Source organism: Protopterus annectens, chromosome 5.part0 (assembly GCF_019279795.1).
Source record: "Protopterus annectens isolate FY-2018-M chromosome 5.part0, PAN1.0, whole genome shotgun sequence".
Lineage (NCBI taxonomy): Eukaryota > Metazoa > Chordata > Ceratodontiformes > Protopteridae > Protopterus > Protopterus annectens.
In genome coordinates, this window is record NC_056735.1 from 1810831752 (window position 1) to 1810859603 (window position 27852).

The following is a 27852-nucleotide window of genomic DNA, read 5'->3' on the forward strand; positions in this document are numbered from 1 at the left end:
TTTGGGAACTGTACTTCTGAAATATGTTAACTCTGAAGATGATTCAATACCTGACAAGTACTCACCAAAACTTAAAAATTCCTGACAGAGACCCTGATTTTCCTTACTGTCAGGATAATTTTCTCACAGATGACGACAACCCTATGTCCCAGTGTACTGCCTTTTACTATGACAAATACAGGGAGCCTTTGCAAGCCATGGTTAGTGCATATTCCACCAGAGCAGAAGCTTCAGCAGTTTAATTTAACACATCTGCATAAAAAAATTACTGCTGCTTGTCTCGTGAGGCACTGTGATGGGTTCAAGTTGTTTATTGTACATCAACACATCATGAGTTGTAACTGGAACATATATTTAAGCTAATTGACTGACTCATTACTTCAGACACACTTGCATGTGCATCTCCATTCATGCCTGCATTCACTCTGGCTGACTAAACAAAATGGTACTGATCGTGCATGTACTCAGTAACTTATATGCACATGCTATCTGGCTACAGTGGCTGACTAGGTACAATACACACAATGGTCTACATCCTCCCTCTTTGATTTGTTCAACATGCAGTAGGAGAACAAAATATTTTACAAAACAGACATTATATCAGCATGTAACAACAAATGAATTTAAGTCCAAGTCGCTGTATATTTCGAAATGGGTCTGGAAATTCTACCCGATCTGGTCACACAAAAACTTTGATTGGGTTTAGCAACAGGGACAGTCTCTGGGGAGTCTTTTACTATTGGAACTTCAGGGATTACATCAGGATTACTAAGTACACTGTCCTCTGGAATTTGAACAAGTGTAGAGTCGCTCTGAGAAATCGTCTCTGGCTTTGGCAGTCTGACGCGTTACTAGTTCAGAGACTGGCAGTATGTGACTTTGATTCCTTCTGAAATCCATTCCATCAGATTGTATGATGTAAGAACTCAGTTCTTCACAAACATCTTTCACAATTCCCACTCGGTCATATCCTTTGTTTTCATTCTCACAGTCTCTTCTCATCTTAATGGTCTAAGAGGTTTGCTGGATATATCATAGTACAACGTTTGTGACTGATGTTTTTTTCAAAATTTGAGTCTTGACTATTCTGTTGTTCTTTGCAATTTTTATCCGTAATTGTTTATTGATCAGAAGTGCTGTTCTAGTCTGTTTGGATATTAGTCTGTGAGCAGGTGAACCAAGCAAGTTATCTTGAGGAATATTTCTCAGATTAAATAAGTTAAGAAAAACATCGGTACCATTTCTCCTGGATTTCTCCAACAAACATTTTGCAGTTTGGACTGCAGTCTCAGCTAATCCATTGGACTGTGGATACTCAGGGCTACTAGTAACATGAACAAAGTCCCAAGACTCAGCAATTTTTTGAACTGCTGACTTGTAAATTGTACACCATTGCCAGATACGACTTTGTGCAGACTACCATGAACAGAAAAATGTCTCTTCAATTTCATAATGAAAGTGCTGGATGTTAAGTTGGGAAGAAGGTAAATTCAAACCAGTTTGATTGAGTCTACTAACACTAAGTAATGCAAGCAAAAAAGAAGAAATGCCTCTGGTGACATGTGTATTAACTGAAATCAGTCCAAGCACAAGATGAAAAGCAAACCACGCAAGCACAAGGCTCTGGTATGATCAATGCAATTTCCAGCAATAAAATAAAAGGTGTTCACTGCCTGATGGGACTCGGAAGTCTTTAATAAATATACATTTGCTTCATCAGACCATAAAAATATTCCAGTTTGAGCTGTCATGTGATGCCCAGTATCTTAGTTACATGGAATGCATTTGTTTCCATTGGTTGTTTTTAGAGCTTAATTGAGTAACAAGTAGTATTTAAGCAGATGTTATTTTTATAGTCTGATGAAGCAGTTGTGAATTGTGAATGTGCCAAGACTTTTGAGTTCCATTGGGCAGTGAACATCTTTTATTTTATTGTTGGAAATTGTATTGATTGTCCCTGAGCCGTGTGGTTTGCTGTTCCTCTTGTGTTAACACTAAGTAATGCTGACCATTCCATTTGAAATATCAGTAGCAACTGTCAACCATAGTAGTTCAGAAATCTGGTTTAGCTGAAGTGGTTCTTTTTGTTGGTGTGATTTAGTAGTATTGCAAATGGAACATGTTAGTTTCCTTCTCTATATCTTTTGACATAGAAGGCCAAAATACTATGCCTCTTGCCCTTCTTTTGGTTGAATTAGTACCCGAGTGGCCATGCTGCAAAATATTGATGTGTTCCTGATGTTCTTCATGTTTCACTGTTGCAGTCATCACATTTGGGTTATCTGCTTGCAGTAGCCCTCAGTCTGCCTAATTATCAAAGTCTTGGGTCCTGCATCAGTTGCTGTCTCATCTTCCATGACGTCAGGTTATCATGGGTATAAAGCATGCAGCCGACGCCATTACATCAGTCTTTCTTGCCGTGCGGTGCACAAAGCAGAAGCAGTTTGCAAGTGCCGGTCGGCCGACTCCTGAAATTTTCCTTTTTGAGTTTCAGAACCGAAGTCTTCAGCTAAAGCTAAGTACCCCATTGAGGAAACTTTTTCTTGCTCTAAACCGATGTCAGTAAAAGACAGTAATTGTATTTCTTGTGGAAAGCAAATACCTCATAAAGATTTTCATTCGCACTGTATTCCTTGCCTAGGCCCTGACCACGACGTACCTTGCTGTCGGTTTTGTGCCTTATCTAAACAACAAACTATTTGTCATTGGTATATTTACATTTCTAAATATTTTGGTACTCTGTTCAATTATCCAGATATGACTTCAGTAAGCCATCTGACTACCGATGTTCCAAAAAACTCAAAGATAAAGACAGAGACAGGCCGCCTAGCTCCAAAGGTACCGACGACGCTTCTCCTAAGCTAGTCTACAGTTCACCGGTACTCAGTGAGGTGCTTTTGCAGCCCCTGATACCTGCTACTTCAGATTCGCAGGCCTCTACTGAGACTCATTTGGAGTCCGGTATGCCACGAGATGCTTCAACTGTGGAACCTGCGGATGTCTCTACCTTGGATGGGTCTGGAGCTGCTGTGCAGGCATCGGCTTCTGATGGTGTATTCAGGCCTACTGACTTGCATATTAAACCAATGCCATCTTCTTCTTCAAGGCCTAAAACTCGAACCATGCCCAGAAAGCAGATGCCCAGACCGCGTGGTCAGGCCTCTATGCCTAAAAAACAAATGATAAGAATGGCTGAAGACCTTATTACTTTAATCAGTGGAAGCCAGCCTTCCCCCTCTAAGAGACATAGGACTGAATTTGCTTATGATACTTCTGATCAGGATTATGAAATTTCTGTTTCCTCTGATGACCAGGATTTACCCTTATCTACCTATGAGGATTCTGACTCTATTCCCCTCAGCTTCCCCTCCAGAGGATTTCTCTTTTTTTTTCTTGAAACTTTGCATACTCTTAGGGAGCATTTTCGCTGGGAAAGCCAGGATTACTCTGATTCTAAAAAGAGGCTTAGGAATTTCTTACTCCTGCCCCAGCACAGGCCTTTAGCTATCCCCCTCTGTACTAGACATTATTGATGATGCCTTTTCGGAATGTAGCTTGGCCCCTGACTCTTTACCTCCTGCCCACAGAAAACCTGATAGACATTATAGGGTTCCTGACTCTCAAGTTCCTTTTTAAAAATCCTACTGCAGATCCTGAGACTATTTCACAGGGACCCAAGGGCATTAAGGCTACTATTGCCAGAAATCCTACCCCCTCCAACAGAGATTCCAGTGTGCTGGATAGATGGCGTAAGAAGGTATACACTTCTGCAACCTTGGCTATTAGGGCCTTAAACTGCCAATTTTATATGTTAAAGTACCAGCAGCATATTATTGGATTGCTTAAACAGAAAGTGATGTTGATTCCTGACTGTGCTGAAAATAAGGATTTACAGGATTTAAAACATTCTGCAGAACAAGTTGGAAAACATACTTTGCAATGTGGTTTTGATTCACTAGAGGCATCTTGCAGGGCTGCTGTCACTGGGTCTGTACTTAGAAGGCATGCTTGGCTTAAGGAGCAGTCTTTGCCAGACCATGTTAAAGCTAAATTGCTGGATGCTCCCTTAAATCAGGAATGCCTGTTTGTCAACAAAGTAGAAGTACTTAAAAAGATGGAGGAAAAAGCTAAATATATGCAAACTGTTAAAGATTTCCTACAAGTACAGCCTCCAAGATTTAGTAGGCATTGGCCCTTTAAGAATTGGTCTTTTCCTGCCTCTTCCAGGCCTCTTCAGCCCAAGCCCAAACCCAGAACCAGCAGAACACCCAGGTTTCAGTCCCATGGTACTCACAGGACTAAGCAGTAGGGGGCTCCCACTTCCAAATCAGGGGGTAGTAAGACTCCCCCCTATGGTAAACTGTCTCAGTGACTTAACTTTAAAACTTCCAAGCCCTTCTCAACTGACTGCTCCTTTAGGGGGAAATATTCCTCTGCAGGCAAAAAATTGGGAACTCATTACCCAGGACAAATGGGTTTGAAATATGGTTTCCCGAGGATACAGATTTCACTTCCACACATTACCAACCCCAAAAGGTTGGCCAGATCTACCCCTAAATCAGTGGGCAGAGGCTCAAAAGCAAGTACTCTCTCTTAAGCATAAGGGCGATTCAAACTGTAACAGAAGTGGAAAAGGGACAAGGTTTCTACTCAAGACTTTTCCTGGTACCCAGAAAAGACAACTCATGGCATCTATCCTAAACACCTTTTTGGTGATCCCAAAATTCAAGATGCTAACCCTTCACCAGTTGCTTCCTATGCTAGGCAAGGATTCCTGGTTGGCAACACTGGATCTAAAGGAAGCCTACCTGCACATCCCAATCGGGGAATCTTGCAGAAGATGCCTACGCTTCAAAGCAGGCTACATGCATTATCAGTTCTCTGTACTGCCCTTTGGCTTATCTACTGTGCCCAGGGTATTCACAAGGTGCCTAGCTCCAGTCATTGCTTTTTGCAGGCAAAGAAATATTCAAATATACCCAAACCTGGACAATTGTGTAATTCAGGCAAAAAGCCAGGACATACTTATGAATCATTTGGCATTTGTACAAAAGGTGCTAACTTGTCTGGGGTACACCATAAACGAAAATAAATCACATCTTGTACCCTGTCAACAAATTATGTTCGTGGGAGCAAGTTAGAACACAACTTCCCAGATGGCTTTCCTGACACCAGAGAAACAAATTCATTTGACAGCTTACTTCAAACTAATGGCCACAAAAACCCTGCTATCTGCAAGGCAAGTACTGCAAGCCTTGCGGTTCATGGCCTCCTGCATTCTCCTAATTCCATATACAAGACTGCATATGAGGAAACTACAATGGTATCTAAAAAGCCTATGGTGTCAGCATTCTCAGGATCTAGAAGCAATGATTCCTATCATACCTCGTCTACAGTTAGAGTTCCTTTGGTGGGCAGAGGCCCGCCACCAAAACAAGGGACTACCATTCACTCTACCCCCTGCTGCCCAAACCCTAACAATAGACGCATTAGACTATGCATGGGGGACTCATCTGGCAGGGAAGTGCATTCAGGGCAAATGGAACCCAAGTCAGATGCACCTGCATATCAATCAAAAAGAAATGTTAGCTGTACAAAATGCTCTGACAGCCTTCAAGGACCACATTCTTCCAGGACAATTAATGGTAAAGACGGACAACACCACTGTTATGTGGTACATAAGCAAGGGGGTACCTATTTATACCCCCCTCTGCAGACTAGCCATGACTCTGTGGAACACAGCCTTGAGCTCCCAAGTGCATCTACAAGCTCAGTTCCTGCCAGGACAGCTAAATACACTGGCAGATGAACTAAGCAGAAATCTCATGGACCCACATGAGTGGAAACTGGAACTAAAGACTTTCAACATGCTGATAAACAAATGGTGGGAGACTAGATTTAGACCTGTTTGCCTCCCCCCAGAACTACCAATTGGACAAATTCTGCACAAGGACTCTACACAAACAAGCTTGGAAAGTGGATGCCCTGTCCTTCAACTGGAAAAATATATCAGTTTATGCCTTTCCTCCTCTGCCTCTCCAAAATACTACTAAAGATCGAACAGGACAAACCAAGGATGATACTGATTGCACCAGACTGGCCACGCCAACACTGGTACACCCCCTCTTGCACATTGTGTCACTGCTGGCTCCATGGCACCTGCCTCAGACCGCTACCCTGCTGTTCCCCAAAGGGGGGCCAGATTCTGTATCCTCCGCTTCAAACCCTGAACCTGGCAGCCTGGCTAATTACCTGATCCCTCCGTTACCATCCCTCAGTAAACAAGTGTTGGATGTCATTTTGGAGGCAAGGAGGCCTAGCACTAGAAAATCCTATGCTGAAAAATGGAAAAGATTCTGTTCCCGGAACCAAACTCAAGGGATGGCCACAGCAGCACCCAATTTACCTCAGATTCTTCAATACTTAATTGAGATGCTTCACAAGGCCCTTTCTTTTTCCTCCATCAAAATTTATGCCTCAGCCATTTCAGCTCATTACAACACAGAACCACCCTTCTTCTCTCATCCCACTGCTCAAGCAGTTCCTCAGAGGAGCCAAAAACTGAAGACCACCCAGGAGAGCCCCAACTCCAGCCTGGGACCTTAACTTTGTATTGGAAAAACTCACTCTACCTCTTTTTGAGCCAGCTGCAAGTGCAGAGTTAAAATTCCTTTCTTGGAAAACAGCCTTCCTCTTAGAAATCACTTCAGCAAGAAAGGGTATCTGAATTACAGGCCCTTATGGCAGTAGAGCCTTTCATCATCTTTCATGCAAACAGTGTGTCCCTCAGGACCAGTCCCTCCTTCATGCCCAAGGTAGTATCCAGTGTGGCTCTTAATCAGTCCATTCATTTGCCAACCTTCTTTTCTAATCCACAGAACAAAGGCGAATGGATACTGCACTCCTTAGAAGTGCACAGACAACTTAGATTTTACTTGGACAGGACTAAACCTCAAAGGAAATCTGAACAACTAAACAAAACAAAAAGTACCAGTGGAGTAAACAGACACGGCTCCTCTTACTTTCACAGTTTTAATGACGGAAATGTTACAGAACACCACAGTCAGCACGAAAATCCACAAAACAGCTCCAATGTCTGAATAACATTCTGAACAACTACTGGTGGCATTTGCTTCAGGGGTAGAGGGGAAGGCCATTTCAAAGCAAACCATTTCTAAATGGATAGGCTTTTGCATTCATTTCTGTTATAAGCACCATGGAAAACCTACCCCACAGGGGATAAGCTTCACTCAACCAGGGCTGCATCTACCTCTACAGCCTTTCTCAGAGGTGTCCCTACCAGGGGCATCCTAGAAGCTGCTACCTGGAGTTCAGTACATACTTTCACCAAGCATTACCATTTGCCAATTTTCTCTAAATCCAGAGCTGGCTTTGCCACTGCAGTCTTGCAGGGCCTTATAGCTGGTCCAAATGCTATCTAAATTCCTCCGCTCATTCTTAGCTTTGGGAATCTATCCAAATGTGATGACTGCAACAATGAAACACGAAGAACATAGTACAGTTGTATACACTTACCATAAATGTAGATGTTCAAGTGTATTCACTGTTGCAGTCCTGGTTACCCTCCCTCCAGCCCTCTGACTTTTTTTGGCTATACCTCTATTCTCCTTTACTGTGCTTAAAAGCCTTTTGGTGTATTAGCTTTTTTGTTGGAGGTATAACCTTGCATATATATATATATATTTAATTGCTTCCCATTAGGGGGTGGCACCTGACATCTGGGGCAAGAAAAACTGATGTAATGGCGTCTGCTGCATGCTTTATATCCCTGACGACCTGACATCATGGAAGATGAGACAGCAACCGACGCTGGACCCAAGACTTTGATAATCAGGACGACTGAAGGCTACTGCAAGCAGATAACCCAAATATGATGACTGCAACAGTGAATACACTCTTAACATCTACATTTATGGTAAGTGTACACAACTGTACTTTGCTGTAGGAATTACCACTGTAGGACCTTTCGTGATGATTCAGTCTTCCATCATGAGCTCATCTCTATAAGGAAACTACTTCTGTATATCAAGTGGTAAACTAGTTTGTCGTGCTGGCCATCCGTGACTGATAAAATGTTTCAGCTTCTGGAGAATTGGGTCTGAAGCTGTGTGATTTATGAGTCCATCAAGATATGAGGAAAAATGTTTGACTTCCAGGACTTCAGTTTGCTTTCTCATTATCATGCTCTTCTGTTTGTCTGGGTGCTCTTGACAAAACATCAGCAAGGTATAGGAATTTGCCTTTTGTATAGACAGTATTGAGATTGTACTTTTTCATTTTTAACATCATGCATTGCAGGCATGCTGGGGTTGTTTGTATTGGCTTTTTCAGAATTGTCACTAGAGGTTGCTGATCATTCTCCTATTTGTACAGGTTTGACATAAATATAAACATGGAATGAATGTGCGAACACTATTGCCAAAAGCTCTCTCTGTTTGTACATACTGCACTTTGGTTTGGGGTAAAGTTCTGGGTGATGGGCTACTTGTCTGCCTTCTTGAAGACATGCTGCACCAAGACCATACTTTGAAGCATCACACAAAAGAGTTAACAGGTTTGTGAACATCATAATATCTCAATGTGGGTGGACTGGCAATTTTCTATTTCAGAACGTCAAATGCTTTTTGGTGGTGTTCCAACCAGGACCAGTTTACATTTTTGATTGTCAACTCACATAACTGTGCTGAAAGCTCACTTAGGTATGGGATGAGCTTTCCTAAATAGTTGACCATACCAAGAAAACATTGTAAAGATGTGACATTCTCTGGAACTGGCATCTCAAGAATTGCTGCTTGTTTAGATGGATCTGGTTGTAAGCCAGAATTGGTAAACAAATGGCCCACATAAGTAACTTCTTTCAGTTTCAATTTACTTTTCTGAGGATTCAGTTTGATTTACTTCACGAGTATGGTCTAGAACTTTCTTGAAGTTTTCTGTCATGTTCAACTTCGCCTTTGCCCCCTACAGTAATGTTATCTAGTATGATAGCACACGGATAACCAGAAAACATTTGTTCCATCACACATTAAAATACTTCACTGGCAGAATTTATCTCAAATGTCATTCTCAAAAATCTGTATCTACCAAATGATGTATCGAAAGTGGTCAACAGTGAAGATTTGTGATCCAGCGAAATTTGCCAAAAGGAACTTTATGCATCTAAGACTGAAAAAACAGTGGCATTTGGCATGAGAATGGCTGCTACTTCTACTGTGCACATGGGCTGATGAGGACATTTAAGAGCTTTGTTTAAATCTCTTGGATCAATACATATTGGAATATCATCTGAACTTTTTTATATGGGCTACAACCATGGATGGATACCCATTAATTTGGTTCATTTACTGGAGTAAGGACACCTAACTTCACCATTTTGTCAAACTCTGCTTTTACTTTGCTCTGCATTGCTACCAGAACCTTCCATGCTGGTCTGACAGCTGGAGTTTACTTCATGGTTTAATTTCATGGAATATGTGACTGGAAGTTTGCCAACCTTGTCTGTGAAAATATCAGCATGTTCACTAAAAATATTCTGTGTAAAACTAACATTGTTGTTCAGACTTGTATGGTAGAACCCTTTATTAAATAAAGTTAGTCCCATTCTCAAACTGTCTCTGAGGCCTAAAAATAACTGCACATCTTTTGACTATGTAAAACTGCAAGTCATAGCTGTTCTCAGCAGAATGGCATGTGAGAATCAGTCTGAATCTCTTCGCCACTATAAGCAACTAGTTTTGCACACTTTGCTGAGTCAAGTTTCTCACCAGCGTTTACTCTGGCAACCATTTGTGCTAATATAACTGCACTTTGATCCAGTATCTACTTTAAGCTCTACAGGTTTCCCATTAATACGAACAGTACAAAATATTTCAGTCTTTGCTGCCAACTGATAATCTACCGTGTTAACTGTTTCATTTATCACAGAGACACCATCAACATAGAAAGTTTGCTCACAGTTTTCTGATTTGCTTGCTTCGTATGCTGTCTTTTAATAAAAGTGTGTGCCACCTTGGACTTGCAGACCTTTTGAAATGATTCTACTATTTACATTTATGACACTTCTGACCAAAAGCTAAGCACTTCTCTCATTTAGGCTCATGTCTATCCCCCACCATTACAACAGTTCACAAGTAGATTGGGTATTGCGGCCCTATTTGGTTTGTATTTCTTTTTCATCTTAGCTTTGTTGTACACTGTCAACATTTGCACTGGCAGACACTGCATGCATGTTTTTCTCATTCATAAGCATGTTCATAAGCTTTTCTGTAAGCTCATATATTTGACAAATCTCTATGGCTTTGCTCAAAGTTAAATCACTGTCTTGAAGCAAAATCTTTCTCACTGCATCATTATTAACACCATACACAAGACTGTCTTTTATCAGCTCATCTCTCAGATCTGCACTTTTTTGCTTTATTTCTCAAGTCTGTAATATGTGCTTCTATAGTTTAACCAGGCTTTTGATTTCTTATGTAAAACATGTGCCTTTCCATTGTAATATTCATTTGAGTGTTACACATTTTTCTAAATGTACATTTTAAGCACTCAGGTCTTTCAGCGTTTCAGCCTGTATTCATTTTGAGTGTTACACATTTATCTAAATGTATATTTTAAGCAGTCAGGGTCTTCTTGAGTTTCAGCCTGAGCAGTTCTCCCCCTACCCTGCAAACACGGCAGGTGCATACACAAATGAACGTTCCCTCTCAGTGACTTCCGAGCCAGCTAAATTAAGAAATATGAATGCCTTTGTATGTGCAACTTTATCAGAAAATGCAGCCTATATGAAAGTGTCATATTCTTGCTCAAACACTCGCCAATTCTCAGCAATATTATTATCAAACACCAGTGGTCCAGGTCTATGAAATCCCTCTGCCATAACAATAAAATATGTTTAAATATAAGCATAGACCAGGTACTTGTAATTATGCTCAGCTGCACGACAGTCCCTCTGAAAAGGCTTCTCTTTAACACTGCAAACACTCTGAATACTTCAAAAAGTTTCATTTAATGCGAAAAAGTAGTACATTGCAAAACAAATTCGATCATTTTAGTCTTTTCATACATTTTAGCACTTCAGAAATTATTATGCACACTTTTGTATTTATTTCGAATACTTTTATCAGTTTGTCGCAATTTCTGACATTTCGTTTATCTTGGTAATTATTTCAAACATTTGTATGCTTCTCCACACATTCGGTGACTGAAAAATCATTTAAAGAGGTTTAAGTACCTCTGAATAACTGCTGACCTGTTTGTGAGTTTGCGCATGTTTATTCCTCCACTTCGCTCCTCATGGTTTGCAAGTTGTTTCAACTTCGGATCCAACTTCTGACACCATGTTGCCTATCTCTTGTATTCAAATGAGACACTGAGGCACTGTGATGAGTTTGTCTATTGTACATAAACACATCAGGAGCTGTAACTGGAACTTGTATTTAAGCTAATTGACTGACTCATTACTTCAAACACACTTGCATGTGCATCTCCATTCATGCCTGCATTCACTTTGGCTGACTATACAAAATGGCACTGATTTTGCACTTGCTCAGTAACTTGTATGCACGTGCTGTCTAGCTACAGTGGCTGACTAGGTACAGTACACACAATGATCTACAGTTACCATGTAGATGACGGTCTACACATTTGCCAGCCATTAGAAGGTGAAAGCACAGTTCAGGAGTAAGAGGTTTTGCACAGCTTTGCTAATGGGGATTCTGTAACTGCCCAAATTCCAGGAGTAACAAGTACTACTTGGAGTTTTACCCAAGTGTTATAATTTACTGCCTTACCCCTCAGCCTCTTAGCACAGTAAATATGGACAAAGCCAAAAGTAATGGGGGGACAAAGTCTGAATGTCAGAGCCAGGGTTTAATTATTGCTCCGTTAAACTTAAAAGCCTGCTAGAATGACAGGTTTTTCATCAGCTATGCATTTTCTGAAGGATATGAAGTCTGAAATTCATGCGTTTGTCAGTGTTTGGTGAATGCAATCCTCAGTGATTTGTCAGAAAACCACATATTGTATGAGGAATGCACCAAAAATATATGGCGAATATCTGGACAGTTGAGGGGCATGTTTACTGCAACATTGTTCCTCCTTGAAGAAGTCATGACACCATAAAAAATGTACCAACAGTAGATCTTCAAGGGGTGGTCATTATAACATTAAAGCTATCATTTCTCCATCCCCTAGATGGGGAACTGTATATAATTAAGGTTGAGACTATTCTGTTTTTAATTGTGTCTCAATTTTATTTGCAGTGTTGTATAGTAATGTATATTCACTTAACATCTGAAATTTGTTTGCCATAAGCATACTCTGAGAGCCTTTCAACTTAAAGTATAGAAAGAGTCACATATTACAGGATGCAGACACAAAGATCAGCATTGGCCCAAATGGGACAACTGAATAAAATCTAGCTGGCCAGAAACAGAACAAAAGGTGTATAATTGTGCCAGACAAAAGGGAACATAAGGTTGGGAAACCCAATAATTATTTATGGTGTAATCTTGGTACTGACTTCTTGAAGGTGTAGTATTGTAGCTAGTACTTTATAGAACAGTATGTTCTTGGCCTTATTGTCCAGTACATCTCTGCCAGACCCCCAGCATGGCTGTATCCATGGGTCATGGCACACTCTCTTAATTCTTCCATTCTGATGAATCATCTGCTGCATTGCAGTGAGATGGTCTTCTCCAGCCATACTCCCAGGAAGGTGAGACAACCAAAACTTGTTTCTTCCCTACTTTGGCTAGACTGTACTTATGTTTAGGTTGCTAACTTTAGCATTGCCCTCCAGCCTCCCAATAAACAGACCAGCTTTTGATTTTCATTAGTTCCAGGTTGATGTACATCCCCTTCTTGTCTCCACAATTCTTTCAAGTATTGTTAACCTGACCAAGAACATAATTTATAGAATTACTTCTGTATATAAAAACGTACAAGAACATATTGTATTCAAACTGCACAGCTTACTGTCCTTATATTGTAAGTTATATGACGATTCATTTTCCATTTTTAATAGAAAAATCTGAGGGGAAACAAGTGTACCATATGTTCCAGCTGTAGAGTATCGAAAGAATGTTGTCCTTGTCGTAGTAAGCAGAACAGCGATAAATTATTTCAAGAAGATGCTAGTGTGCCTTTGGAATTAGAAACACCAACCGTGCAATTACATCGCCATCAGACATCACCTTTAAAAAAAAAACAAGAAAATATCCCTGCTTGTCCATTGAAAGCAAAGGATAACAGTTTGGTAGATCAGTCAAAGAAAGAAGAAAGTACCAAGGTTACAGAACACATTACCAGCCAGGTACTACAGCCAAATACTAGCACAGCTCTACAGAGTGACTCCTGTCTGTCAGCAGAGGCCAGCAGAATACCTTCACCTGCACATATTGAAGGATCAAGAAGAACTTTGAGATCAAGGAAGTTAAGAAATTCTGTCTCTCGACCAAATGTCATTGTACGATCCCTCAAGCCAGTTGAACCAAGTGAGTAAAAAAATAATGTTTTGTTATATTTATTCTTTTTGTCTGGATTTTGCTATTTTTTGTGTGTTTTACAATGCTCATTGAAATAGTTATACAACTTTTTTGTAGTATGTGCAAGGTATCCCTTGTCAAGGTTTTTTCATACCACACGTGGAACCAATACACCATTTTTCTTCTGTTCATTATAGCTACACATCTTTTTTGTTTTTGTTTTTTTGTAAGTTGTTTTCATCTTGGGGTTGTGTGCCTCCTGTGTATTACCATGTTTTATATCCCCATAGGAGCAGTTTTTCCCAGCTTGCCACTTACCTTTGTCTTAATTCCTTTTTGGTGCCCAAAATGAAATAAGAAATGCCTTTATTTTTAATTACCCTGAGCTGTGTTGGACAAGTGCCAAAAATCTCACTTCTCCTTTATGTGCCAGATCTTTTTTTTAATACCTTTGTTGAATTATCACTTGTAAACACAGGCAAGCATACATTTGTATAAAAGTAATTAAACCATATTAACAGGCTCACATTTACAAACATTATGCATCACAGCTACTGTTCTATGCAATATAGTCAATCCAACATTACATAAATTGTTCAGTTCCTGCCTTCTCTTAAACCTCATTCCTCCTTCAAGACATTTTTCTCCATGTATGGTTCCAACAATTTCCATTTTTTCATAAGTAATTTACTTCTACCATTTTTCTAAACATCCCACTTCCTTTTCTTTTATTTCTTACAGTATTCACTACTTCAAGTATGGTTGATTTAGACTTATATTTCCATTTTTTAGTAATTGTTTTTTTGGCAACCACCAGAATTAAATTTAGCAAGGCCTTTCTGTGTTGGCAAGTCGGATCCTGTATCTTAGCTGAAAAAAAAATTCTTAGTTACACTCAATTGCTCGCCCTGTATTCCTGACAGACTACTCTCTAGGGAATTTTTAAAGTTTGCCAACTCATTGCACTCTTGAGAATATATGCTCCCAGGTACCTCCTTCCAACCCTTTAAACTGCCAACATTTGCCATCTATCTGTGGAAAAAATTCTTTGGAGTTTGCAAACACTTCCATGCAAAAATATTAAATCTAGATTTTGTTGCGTGTTTGGGAGCCATACATTTATCCTCCCATTGTTTCTTTATGAAATGCTCATCTAATACCTCTTCCCAATCTTTTCTGATCTCCTTTGATTGATTCCTATAATTATTGTGCACTATAGACCATACCAGTTATCCCTTTTTTTAACAGCAGCTTCTGTTCTAGATTCAGCTAAAAACTCAACCAGTGCAGGTATTTAATTTAGGATTCTCCCACCCCTTTCTCTATCCTCTGATATTAATCCTTGATAGGGAAGGTCATTTCTAGCTTGCAGTCCACATGTCTTCTTGGCCTCCTCCCATTCTGTTACCTTTCTCTCTCTCTACTTATTTGCTCCCAATACTTTGATTCCTTTGCCAGCTTCCTCCAGTAAATTCCAGCCCCCTGTTGCCTGTTTCTATACCCCCTATTGCAGTCATCCCTATCAGCCTAATCTCCATTTTCCATTCCTGTGTTGGCTTAGTTCTTCATATACTTTCTACTACTTTATGTGTATAATATTCTGTATGACTTTTGTTATTCTCTTTTAAGGATCTGCATACAAAATCCCACTCTTTCTTATTTCCTGATCATCCCTTTCCACTTCAAATTGTAGCGTGGTGCTTGTGTTATGTATAAGAACCTAAACTGTGAAGCTCAAAAATATCCCTTCAAATCAGGTCATCCTAAACCTCCCTGTTCTGTTGGAAGGATCATCTTATCTCACTTGACTCTTGCCTTCTTTACCTTCCAGATAATACTTTCACCTCTTTACTATCCACAAGTTCTCTGGTTGATAAAAACATGCCTGACCTATGTATAAAACGTAAAGGTCTAAAAACACTCTTACTGCTTGCATCTTGCTATCCATGGCTATAGGCAAGAGCTTCCAGTTTCTAAGTTTTTGCATTGTCTTTTGTTTATTTTCTTCCCACATATCCTTAGCTGCCAAAACAGAATCCTTTCAACCCATACTCCTAAATACGTCATTTTATCATGTCTCCATAAATAAGAGGAACTGCTGAGCTAATTCATTTTTGTTTACATATTTTATAGCTGTAGCCATTGTTTTACCTTCCAAAATTTTATATCCTGAAAAAGAAAACAGAACTGTCTCAGAATGCTAGAATCAGAAAAGGACATCTCAGTGTTTATAAATAATATTTTCTACAAATAAAGCCATCTTTTCCTGAATACCATATCAATTATGTCCTTGAATTTCTGAGTCCCATGGCTTTTTGCCAGTGGTTTTAAATATAAAATAACAAATGGGAAAGAGGCCACCTCTGCCTGATTCCTTTGTTCAGGCGCAGCTTATCAGAGAGGAACCTTCCCTCTTGGATTTTTGCCTGTAATCCCTCATAGCCTTAATATTGTATCAGGAAATGCAAATGCTTCTAGTGCCTATTAGCTTAGTCTGTTGAATGCTTTCTCTGCATTAAAACCCACCAAGAACAGGGTATTTTCTTACATTCTGCTTCCCTCTGAATCATCATTGATCTGTTAATGTTGTCAGATCTTTGCCTCCCCTCCACAAAACCACATCAATCCATATCTGTCAGTTTTGGCAACCCCTTTGCCATTCTTTTAGCCATTATAGACATAAACACGTTATAATCATGGTTTAAAAATTTAAATGGGACTCTGTGAAGCTGGGTCTGATGGGTCTTTACCTTCTTTGGGTATTATAGCTACCACAGCTTTTTTTCCTGGATGTTGGTGCTTCCCCTCCTTTTAAAACACTGTTAAAAAACCTTCCAGATCGTTATCGCTTTCTTCCCTCCTAGCTTCCAAACTTCTACTGGAATGCCATTTACTTCTGTAGACTTTCCTGCAAATTGCTTATACATCACCATTTTTAACTTATCTCTTCTTAATTGTTGTCTCATCTGCCTCTAACGTGTGCATATTTAAGTTTACCATAAATATTTCCATTTGTGCTTTTTCTTGATTTTCCTAGTTCTCTGCTTTATACATATTTTCATAAAATTTCTGAAATATCTGTAACACATATAGAGGATATATGGTTATTTTTACTGTGGCAACAACCTGTCCTACTTTCTGTTGCCTAGGTTATTTTGCCAAGCGTTTTTATGCTCTGAGTGATCAAAAACAGTTGCTTAACTGCAATCTTTGTAAACTCATACTTATTATCCAGGTACTCCGTTATTTTCTCTTCAGTACTGAGCAACTTATTATCCAGGTACTCCGTTATTTTCTCTGCAGTACTGTGCAATTGTCCCTCTTACTGTTCTTTCTGATTCCCCTTATTCTGGAATACTTTAACCTTTGTCAGTCCGTCTAAATATTTTTTGTTTCTTCTTAACCATATCTCTCTTTCTTTTTATTGCTACCCTATTTTTAAATTCCACTTTCATTTTATCCCACCCACTTCCTGTAACTTCTGGAGGACTTTTGATCTTCCCTAATGACTCCTGAATAATTTCTACTACTCATTCCTTAAATTCCTCTCTCTTTTTAACAGGTAGGTTGGGAAGTGCCATTGTCTCATCTTTACTTCATTACCTTGGTATTTATCTTGGTAATTATTGGCATAAGATCTGAAATAGTTATTGGATATGTGTCAGAATTCTCAATTAAATGCACATGTTCCTATGAAATATTATTTGTCTCGTCTGCCCTAGCTATTGTACCTTGGGGAATAAATTTGCATCTTCCATACCAAGTATTTTCATAAATTTCTTCATAAATCTACCCTTTTTTATTTTTTCTGTTATAGCCCCCAATACAGCCTCAGTTTTGCAAATCAAATTCCAGTCTCCACCTATATGTAATATTCCCTACTGATTGATTATTTCTAACAAATTTTAAAGCTCCGTAATAAAAGTTTGAGGTGGAATATAAGTACATGCCAGTAGCCCCTTACCGTCACAAATCTGCCATTGTTATCTTTTTTACTTCTGTCACTATTGGAGCTACTCTAGCAATTAATATAATAAATATTAATAATAAAAAAGCTACAATGCTATGTTAGAAGACTTAGACTTTTATTTGTATAAATACAAACTCTTGGACATGGACAATAGTTATTTAAAATATTGTTTATCTATTAACATTGTCCCAAAGGGACTTAGGGTATGCAAATACCCAAATCATGTTATTGAAGGTACTGCCTTTCATGATGAATTGATTACTGTTTTTGACAATTGTGGTTATGGAATTATGAGGGCTATTATAAGAAATAATGAGAATGAAATGGAAAAACTGCAAAGAGACATTGATAAAATTAATAAAGCTGTTATAGAAGATTTGATGTACACAGTGGATAGTGAAAGAGAGAAATACCACAAACTTTTAAAAAATTTAGAATCAAAATGTCAGGATATTCACACTAGAAAGTTGGGTAAAATTGATAGAGATGTAAATGAGTACAAGGACAAAGTACATTACCCAAACCTAGAAATGTATATAGGAAGGATTTTGGGAAATGGGGTGAAAAACAAGATGATGAAGTGTATCATATTAACGACAATGACAATATAGGACAGTTGCTTTCGGAAGAAGAGTTTCCTGTGCTCAGAAGGTCTGAAAGACTAATGGAAAAAGGGAAGGTTACATATAACTCAAAAAACTACAGGGGGAGGGGGTGGCAGTCGCCCCCAAGAAAAGAACGCAACTGGAACTAGATACTAAAGGTTTACCATCTAACATTACTAAGGATTCACATATATGGTCTTTTGATGGTTTCAATATTTTTAACTACACCAATATTCATTTAAACACAGCATGGTTTCATCTGTTTTCTAAAGGGTTCACTTTTATTCCTAATAAAGGAACCGACATTTTTAAACTTTTAGTTGATATAAAACTTTTTATTAGGAAAAAGAATTTGCAGCTAATTTTTAAACAGACCAATACAGGTTTTAATACAGAAAGTCTAAAAAGAAAAAGTCTGTACAATCCACCCATTCACCCACAATTAAAGAATTTTGAAGACAAAGTGGAGAATGAAATTAGAATGGGATTACTTCATCAAAAAACGCACTCTAATTTAACTCAAGCTGAGAACCTTGTTCTCAAGGAAGTCTGTAACAACAAAATTCTAAGGGTCATGAAACCAGACAAGGGTGGGGGTATGGTGCTAATGGACACAATAGTTTATGAAGGGAAGATGATGGACATATTAAATGACACTGACAAGTATACTAGAGCCTCTATTAATGAAATCAACATAGCCAATCAAAGAATTCACAATATTTTATATGACATGTTGTTAGAAGGCTCTATAGACAAAGACACTTTCCATTACTTGTCAGTAGAAAAGCCCAAAGTCCCATGTATTTTTGGAATTCCCAAAGTACATAAGAACAACTTGGATCCCCTCTAAGACCCATTGTCTCTGCTGATGGTTCAGTTACAGCACCCTAGCAAAATATGTTGATTCAAAGACTAAAGGTATACTGGATTTCAATACAGCTGTGTTGAAAGACTCTTGGGATTTTTAAGAAGGTTAAAAAGAATTATACTCAGACAATGTAACTTTTGCCACAATGGATGTTATTGACCTATTCACAAGTATTCCGCATGACACAGGCATGTTATGGTTTGAGGAGATTTTAGTGCATAGTAAAAAGTTGACTCAAATTGAGTTCAGAAATGTTTTAATGTTTATGGAGATTATATTAAAAAACAACTTAATTTATTTTCAAGGAGAATATTTCAGGCAAGTTAGGGATGTGATGGGTGCCCATTGTGCCACCATATATGCCAATACCATTATGACATATTGGGAGATGAAATTTCTTCAGACATCACCTTACTTTGGTAATTGTGTTCTATATTCTAGATTTCTGGATGACTTATGCTTCATCTGGAATGGTAATGCAGAAAGTTTTAACAATTTCAAACAACATTTGAACACTACATCTAGTTTTTTTAAAATTCACATCTGATTACAACGAGAATGAAGTTCATTTTTTAGATGTAAAAATTAGAAAAAGTAATGGCAATTTCACCTCTAGCATATGTAGGAAAGAAACATTCTCAAACTCTTACTTGCACTTTTCCAGTTGTCACCCCTTTCATCAAAAGAAAGGGGTTGTTAAAGGACAACTGGTACGTGCAAGTCGTATGACTTCTGACAACTCAACATTCCTTGAAGAAGTAGAATTCCTAAGGGAACTGTTCTATAAAAGGGCATATCCACCTGAACTTTTTAACTTAGTTCTAGCAGAAGTGTTAGAAAACAGAAATGACAGGTTTGCACCAATTCTGGGTAAACCAGAAACTGAAAAAAACTTAAACAAGAAAAACACCTCTACTGGTGAATATGACCCAGGCTTAATATCCACATTTGATGGGAATTCAAATTTCATTAGAAAGATCTTTCAGAGGGAATGGAAAAACTTTTCAAAATTTCTGACCTAAAAGGCATCTTTGATAATGAATTTACTTGTACATACAGAAAGGGTAAAACCATTAAAAACATTGTGGAGAATAGGTCTCTGGTGAACAACCAGAATTTGTTAACAAAGAAAAAAGGCTTATTTAAATGTGGGAGGTGCAAGTATTGTGCCCACCTAAAATGCAGTGAATATATATTCTTGAAAGCTAGTATAAAGAAATTGTACTTGAACACGTTTGCAAACTGTGACACGAAGGGCATTATTTATATTGCCACATGTACGAAATGTGAGTCATTTTATATAGGCAAAAGCGAGAAAGCTTAAGCAAAGGATATATGAGCACTTGTATGATATGAAGGTAAAGAAAGACACTAATGCACTTTATAAACACTCACTGAAATGTTGTACTTCAAGTTTTGAGTTTTTTGTACTAGATGTAATACCTGTTAATCCCAGAGGTGGCATGTGGGAAACACAGATAGAATACAGAGAATTGTATTGGCAAGTGATTCTAGACGCTGGAAAAAGTCCAGGACTCAATGAGATGCTTTCCCTTAAACCAGTATTAAAACTAAGAGCTGCAAAATTATAGCTTACCCATTATATTCATTAAAATGCTAACAATCATTAAATACTAAATATTTATTTATAATATTTATTTACAATATTTATTAAGCAATATTTATTAACAAAATCAATTTTATCATTATGAATTTATTTATACAAATTTTATCAATTATTTTACTAACATTTTAAGTATTTTTAATTATTGAAACACATGAATTTTATGGACTTGTTATTTATGACTTTATCACTAGATGGAGCCACTACTTTCAGAATGGTTGCTCTCCCATGTTTATGATGATTTTATTTTACCTCACTTATTATCCATTAAGATTTTACATACATCACTATATTCACTATCCAAAGAAAATAACACTGAACTATGACTATTCAGTTATTTAAAAAGTTATTACTTATACACCAATTCATGTTACACAGGATTTTATGTAACTCATGCTGTTTTTCTAAATTAGTTGTACTTATTGAATAATTGAATGATTGTTTTTTTTTGGAGGGAAACTGTGGGATATATAAGAAGTTCTACATTTTAATTGTTTGTATATTGATAAAGTAGACGACGAAAACGTTGTGAGAGCGTTCTATTGTTTTTCTTGTTGCACCTTGTGGATTATTCAATAAATCGTTGTTTTCGCATCCAAAGGACTGGATTTATTTGCGCTTGTGGACTGTGACACTCTTTTTTGGTTTTGGTTTACTTTTGCGCCACTTGCTCCACTTTACATTTTTTCTGGAATTAATATAAATACTCCTGATGTTCTTCGTGTTTCACTGTTGCAGTCATCACATTTGGGTTATCTGCTTGCAGGTAACCCTCAGTCGGCCTGATTATCAAAGTCTTGGGTCCTGTGTCGGTTGCTGTCTCATCTTCCATGACGTCAGGTAGTCAAGGGGTATAAAGCATGCAGCCAATGCCATTACATCAGTCTTTCTTGCCGTGCGGTGCCTGAAGCAGAAGCAGTTTGCAAGTGCCGGTCGTCCAACTCCTGAAATTTTCGATGTTAAGTTGTCAATCTCGCCTTCATTCTTGCTTGATGGGTTCGGAGCCGATCCTCGGCTCCGACTCGGCACTTTGCTAAGCTCGAGAGTCACTTTTACCAGCTCGAGGCAGCCCCATATCCCATGATGCAAGGCGGTAAGTACCCAGATCTCGTTTTCCGCTTCGCTGATGAGGTCCTCCTTTTGCCAGCTCCTGGTAAGTGTTTTATATAAAACTATCTTAGCTCCTTTTTCACTTTAAACTTTATATTTAATGTTTTTAGTTTATATTAAGCCCTTTTCTGACTAAAATTTCCCTCACTCCTTAATTTTTTTAGTCAGGCCTTCTCCCCTCCCATCCCCCCCCTTGTTAGGGTGTGTGTGTGTGAGAGGTTAGTTCTCAATATTTTTTTTGGGATAACTTGTTCTTTGGGACTGTGTTGTGTGTGTTTTCTGCAACTATGTCCAAAGAAAGGGTCTCAGGCTTTAAGAAGTGTGACTCGTGCTGTCAGAAGATGTCTCTGACAGACGGTCACACTTCTTGCTTATACTGCCTGGGACCTCTCCACCTGCAGGACTCCTGTGCGATTTGTCATTCCTTTAGCCAGAGAGTCCTGCAGGAGAGGAGAAATAAATTGATTTTAAGGGGTCTTCTTAAACCGGAGGGCTCTCCGGCTAAGTCGGCTCCGAGCAAGACTTCTAAGTCTTCCAAGGCCCAGGCTTCTGTGTCTAAGCCTGCGGCCTCGGTTCCGACTCTTTCTGAGTCGAGATCGGCTCCGGCTGGAGCCGATCCTGGTTTGCATAAACCTTCGGCACCGATGGCTATCGGTGCTGATACTGGTTCAGTCACATCGGTGTCGGCTCCGACTGGCTCCGACCACCATGTGGCTCAGGCTTCGGTGTCAGCGCCGATCGGCTCCGACACCCTTACTTTTATGTCTGTATCGGCTCCGGCCGGAGCCGATGCATCGAGACCTTCTGTCGGTGCTGAAAAGTCCTCGGCTCCGACTGCATCTATGGTTTCGTCGGCTCCGATGGTTCCTTCGAGGAAGAGGTCCAGGTCCCCTTCCTTGGAACCGATACTCTCGGCTCCGGCCTCACCTCTCCTCTCGGAATGGAGCCATCGGAGCCGATCATCCAGGTCATCCAGGCTTTCTGACCATGATTTAGAGAGGGTGGTCAATAGATTATTGAAATCACAGGCACTGGCCGAGATGCTACATAGTCCGTCTCAACAGACGACTATTAGTCCACACCCTCTTGTAGTTCCTCCTTCGACTCTACCTCAGAGTTTGGAGCTGGAGTCTTCGGGAATAGTTTCTGCTATGGCTGAGGGGCAGATACCTCCCCCTTCTGCTCCCTCAGCATCTACTCTTATCTCCTCTTCGAGACCTTCCTTGGAGGGATTCGGTGGTCGGGCTTCCCTGGTCTCCTCCGAGGGGGTGAGTGGCAACGGACCCTTGTCCGACCCCACTCTTCCCCTTGGTGCCTCGGCCTTGGTGAGCTCGGCTCCGACATCTGCCTCGGAGCCTTCCCTTTCAGTGGGCCCTGGAGTTCCGGTTTCTTCGGAACGGGTTCTCTCGGACCTCCCTGAGGGAGCCGAGGTGATGAAGAGTGTGCTGGCCACTGGACTCAGCCAGCAGTCTGTTCCCTTAGCTCCTCCCTCTACGGTGCCTGTCGATATCTCTGCCATCTCTCTTGCTCCCGGACCCAGAGATCCTCCACCTCAGGTTTCCCCACTGGGAAGAACCCCCTCTTCCGAGGATTCTCCTGATCAGTCAGGGGATCCTCCGCAAGAGGATTTGTAAGAGGAAACACATAGACTCCCTGAGTCTATCACTTCAGATACCGACTTAGATGAGTCGGAGGGATCCCCAAGATCCCCCTCTGAGGATGTCTCCTTTTCAGACATCCTAGAACTCCTTAAACAGAGGGGAAACTGGCCCTCCAATAATCCCTCTGAGGATGAGTCGGTATACCTAGAGGCGTTTGGATCTCGGCCCTCCACCTCCTGGGTGTCTCCGCCTTTCGACCCCCTTATGGAGGTTATTGCTCGAAAGGCTTAGGCTGCTCCTGACTCTGTAGAGCCAGTTCCTAGGAGGCCGTCTAAATTTATTACTGCCCCTTCGGATAAGCAATTCCTTACGAAAGGTGTCCCTGCTAATGCCATGGTGGTGGCGGCTGCCACTAAGAAGGAACTTGCAGATCCTTCCATACCTGTCCATCCTCCTAATAAGGACTCTAGGACCATGGATAGGTATGGTAAGCGGATGTTCTCTTCAGCGACCTTTGCTATGCGCTCGCTGAACTACTTATGTCACTTCACCAGACTCCAAAGGGACATCCTTAAGGAGCTAGGTGAAGTAGTACAGGATCCCACAGCTGCAGGGGCTCAAGAAAAAATTGCTTCGCAGCTAGGAACCCTTAATTCTATTGCTAACTCCTCCATGCGACTGATATATGCAGCAGATGGAGCGAGTAGGGCAGGTACAGGTGTGGCTCTTAGACGCCAAGCCTGGATGCGGCTCTGTAATTTTGCAGATCCCTTTAAGTCCTTCACAAACACTCCCTTTGATGGGTCAGCTTTGTTTGGCCCTCAAGTGAAGGCTACATTGACCAGGTGTGAGCAGGACGGCAAGACTCTTTCTGCCGTAGGTCCGTTTTCCACCCCTTCTAGACCTTACCCTAAAGGACAGAAGGGTGGCAAGATGTGGTTCCGAAATCCCAAGGAGTCACGCCGGATACACGTGGTCAGTTTACCCCTAGAGGCAGAGGGGTAACAATAACAGACGCTCTAGAGGCAGAGGGGTCCACAAAACCAGGGAAGCAGAGAGCCTCTCTCTGACAAGCCCTTTCAGCATCCCTGAGATGTTGCCCGACTGTCCATCCTTGGAGGCAGTCTGGGGAAGACTATCGCTGTACCCAGAAGCCTGGCGTTCCCTCACTCAAGACAGATGGGTACAGTCGATCATATCCGAGGGTTACAAAATTCCTTTCGAGGAAAGTCCTTTCTCTCACTCAAATTCCCTTCCAGATGTACCACCGGTCTAAGGGAAATTGCAGAGTTAGAAGTTTTAAAACTTCTACAAAAAAGAGCCATTCAGCCAGTTACAACAGACCATTCAGAGCCCGGAATCTACTCAAGATTCTTTTTGGTCCCCAAAAAGACGGGAGACTGGAGACCAATATTGGATCTCAGCAGACTCAACAAGTCTGTGAGAAAGACAAGATTTCGAATGGTCACACTTCAGTCAATTCTGAGAAGGACAACTGGATGTGCTCAATAGATCTTCAGGATGCGTACTATCACATAAAAATTCACAGACGCTCCAGAAGGTTTCTCCGCCGCTGGGGTCCAGTCATTTCCAATTCAGAGCCCTGCCCTTTGGTCTCACTACAGCCCCCAGAGTGTTCACCAAATGTATGGCAGTGGTCACGGCTCACCTGAGACGTCAAGGATTCCAGGTGATGTTCTTCATACCACATTGCTGCAGTCCTAACATTTGGGTAATCCGCTGTCCCAGTCGGCCCGAATACCAAAGTATATGGCTGACGTCGGTCAAGGCGCATTAGTCTGACGTCAGGACGTCAGGGTACAAATGCGCATGACCGACGTCATATCCTCAGTCTTTTTTGCCGCATGGTCCGATGCAGAAGCAGTTTTGCGAGTGCAGGTTGGCGTTCTGAAATTTTCTGAAGTCGGAGTTTCAGACCGAATCAAAGTTGGCTAAGTACCCCGTTGGGGAATATTTTGGTTTTTCTTGCCTCAGTATTTAACCGGATGTCAGAAAAAGTGAATAACTGTATTTCTTGTGGGAAACAGATACCTCATAGGGATTACCATACTTTGTGTATACCTTGTTTAGGGCCTGAGCACGACGTTGTTGGATGTCGCTCTTGTGCTAGATTTAACAAACGCACTATAAAGAGAAGGTTAGACTGTGCCAGGTTAGTTTTGGGAAGCGTTGTAATTATAAAATGCCGCCGGATGCTCCGACGCTTCGTCCAAAAAGCGCAAGGACAAAGCAGCAAAGCCTAGGCTGGAAGAACCGTCACTCCCCGACGCCGCTTCTTTAGAAGGCTCAGTGGAGCCGGAGGTTCTGCCAGAAGTTTCTTTGGAGTCTCAGGGAGAGACTTTACTGTTACAAGATGTGTCTTCTCAGGAGGTAGGCCAGGCTGAAGGGGCTTCTCAGGTGGCTGTTCTCCCCTCTCTTCCTAAGGTGGTTAGGCCCTCCCTTCTGTTTCCAAGGCTTCTTTGAGAGGCAGGCCAGGTTTATCTTCATTGGGGGGGTCTCCTAGTTCTTCAGGATCTTTGCCTAAGAAACATATGCTTAAAATGGCAGAAGATTTGATTACTATGATTAGAGGTTCTATGCCCCCTCCTGATAAGAGGCCTAGGGTGGAACCTGAGCTTGAGAGTTTTGAGCAGTGTTCGAGGCTTCTGAGTCTTCTGAAGACTTGCAGGAGTATCCTCCTTATTCTGATTCTGATGTGGATGATTCTACTCCTTCCGGCTTCTCCTCCTGAGGATTTCTCTTTTCAGAGACTCTTCATTCCATGAGGGAGCATTTTAAATGGGAAGGCCAAGATTTCTCTGATTCCAGGAAGAGGCTTAGGGAATTTTTGTTTTTACCCCAGCATAGGCCTTTAGCTATACCTCCTGTTCTGGTTGTGGTGGAAGATGTTTTTGCAGAGGCTTCCCTGAACCCTGATTCTTTGCCTCCTGCCCCAGTTAAACCAGATAGGTATTATAGGGTGCCTGAAGCTCATAAGTATCTTTTTAAGAGTCCTAGGGCAGACCCAGAAACTGTTTCTCAGGGGCCTAAAGGTGTTAAGGCTTCTGTTGTTAAAAATCCTGTTCCTCCTGATAAAGAGGCAAGGGCTTTGGATAGATGGGGAAAGAAGGTGTATACTTCTTCCACTTTAGCCATGAGGGCTTTGAATTGCCAGTTCCACATGTTAAAATATCAAAATTATCTCCTTTCACAATTGAAGTCTAAGGTGGATGCTCTGGCAGAAGGTATTGAGTGTAAAGAGTTGCAGGATTTAGTTCATGTGTCTGAACAAGTGGGTAAGCATTCCTTGCAATGTGGTTTTGATGCTGTGCAGGCCTCTTCGAGGGTGGCTGCCACTGGTTCTGTTCTTGGTAGGCACGCCTGGCTAAGGGATCAGAATTTAGCTGAGCATGTTAAGACAAGGATTTTGGATGCTCCGTTACAGTCTGACGTGTTGTTTGGTTCGCCTGTGGAAGCTGTTTTAAAGAAAATGGAGGACAAGGCTAAGTCTATGCAGACTGTTAAAGATTTTTTGCAGGTTCAGCCTCCGAAGTTTAGTAGAAATTGGCCCACTAAGGGATGGACATATCCTTCTTATGATTCCCAGTCTAGGGGTAGGTCTAGACGTGGTAGGGGCAGAGCTCAAGGTTCTTTTAGGCCTAGAACAGGGAGTTCACCTGCTCAGTCTTCTGGTGAGGGCAGGGGTCAGTCTTTTCGTAAACAGACCCAATGACCTGCCTTTTCAGCTGCCAGTGCTTTCTCGTCTGGCAGCACCTTTGGGAGGAAGGCTGGCACTTTTCAAAGAAAATTGGACTTTAATTACCCAAGACAGATGGGTATTGGATATCATTCACCACGGTTACAGGTTTTATTTCCATACCTTGCCTCCTTTCAAAGGCATGCCAGACATTCCTCCTCTACAAAGAAAAGAGGCTCACAAGCAAATTTCGCTGTTACTCCAAATAGGGGCCATTCAGCCGGTTCCTGTGCCAGAAAGGGGCCTAGGATTTTATTCTCGCCTGTTCCTAGTACCAAAGAAGGGGAACACGTGGAGACCAATTTTGGATTTATCTATCCTCAACACTTATCTGGACATTCCCAAGTTCAAAATGTTGACGTTACAACAGCTTTTACCTCTGCTGGGCAAGGATCACTGGATGGTAACTTTAGATCTCAAGGAGGCTTACCTTCATGTACCTATCAGACTAAGTTGCAGGAAGTATCTGCGTTTCAAGCTGGGAATTCCCATTATCAGTTCTCTGCATTGCCCTTTGGCTTATCTACTGTGCCCAGAGTATTCACAAAGGTTCTGGCTCCAGTGATAGCTTACTTCAGGCTAAAAGGAATACAAATCTATCCTTACTTGGACGACTGCCTGATTCTGGCTCAAGAAAAGGAAGACCTTTTACAGCATTTGGAATATGTGATAGCAGTGCTAAGATGCGTGGGGTATTCTGTGAACGAAATAAAGTCCAGTCTAGTACCCTCTCAAGACATGTGCTTTCTGGGTGTGAGACTGAATACAGCAACCCAGATGGCCTTTTTAACCCCGGACAAGCAAGAGAATCT

The 27852-nt window shown here is 40.8% G+C and overlaps 1 protein-coding gene across 3 annotated transcripts in view; it reads left to right on the forward strand.

Annotated features, from left to right (window-relative positions):
• SENP7 (SUMO specific peptidase 7) overlaps positions 1-27852 on the forward strand; it is a 2310641-nt gene that overhangs the window by 808382 nt on the left and 1474407 nt on the right. For all 3 annotated transcript variants that reach the window (XM_044071599.1, XM_044071598.1, XM_044071600.1), the window contains exon 9: positions 13046-13514. In XM_044071599.1, the coding sequence (XP_043927534.1) occupies positions 13046-13514 (469 nt within the window). The remainder of the gene's footprint in view (positions 1-13045; positions 13515-27852) is intronic.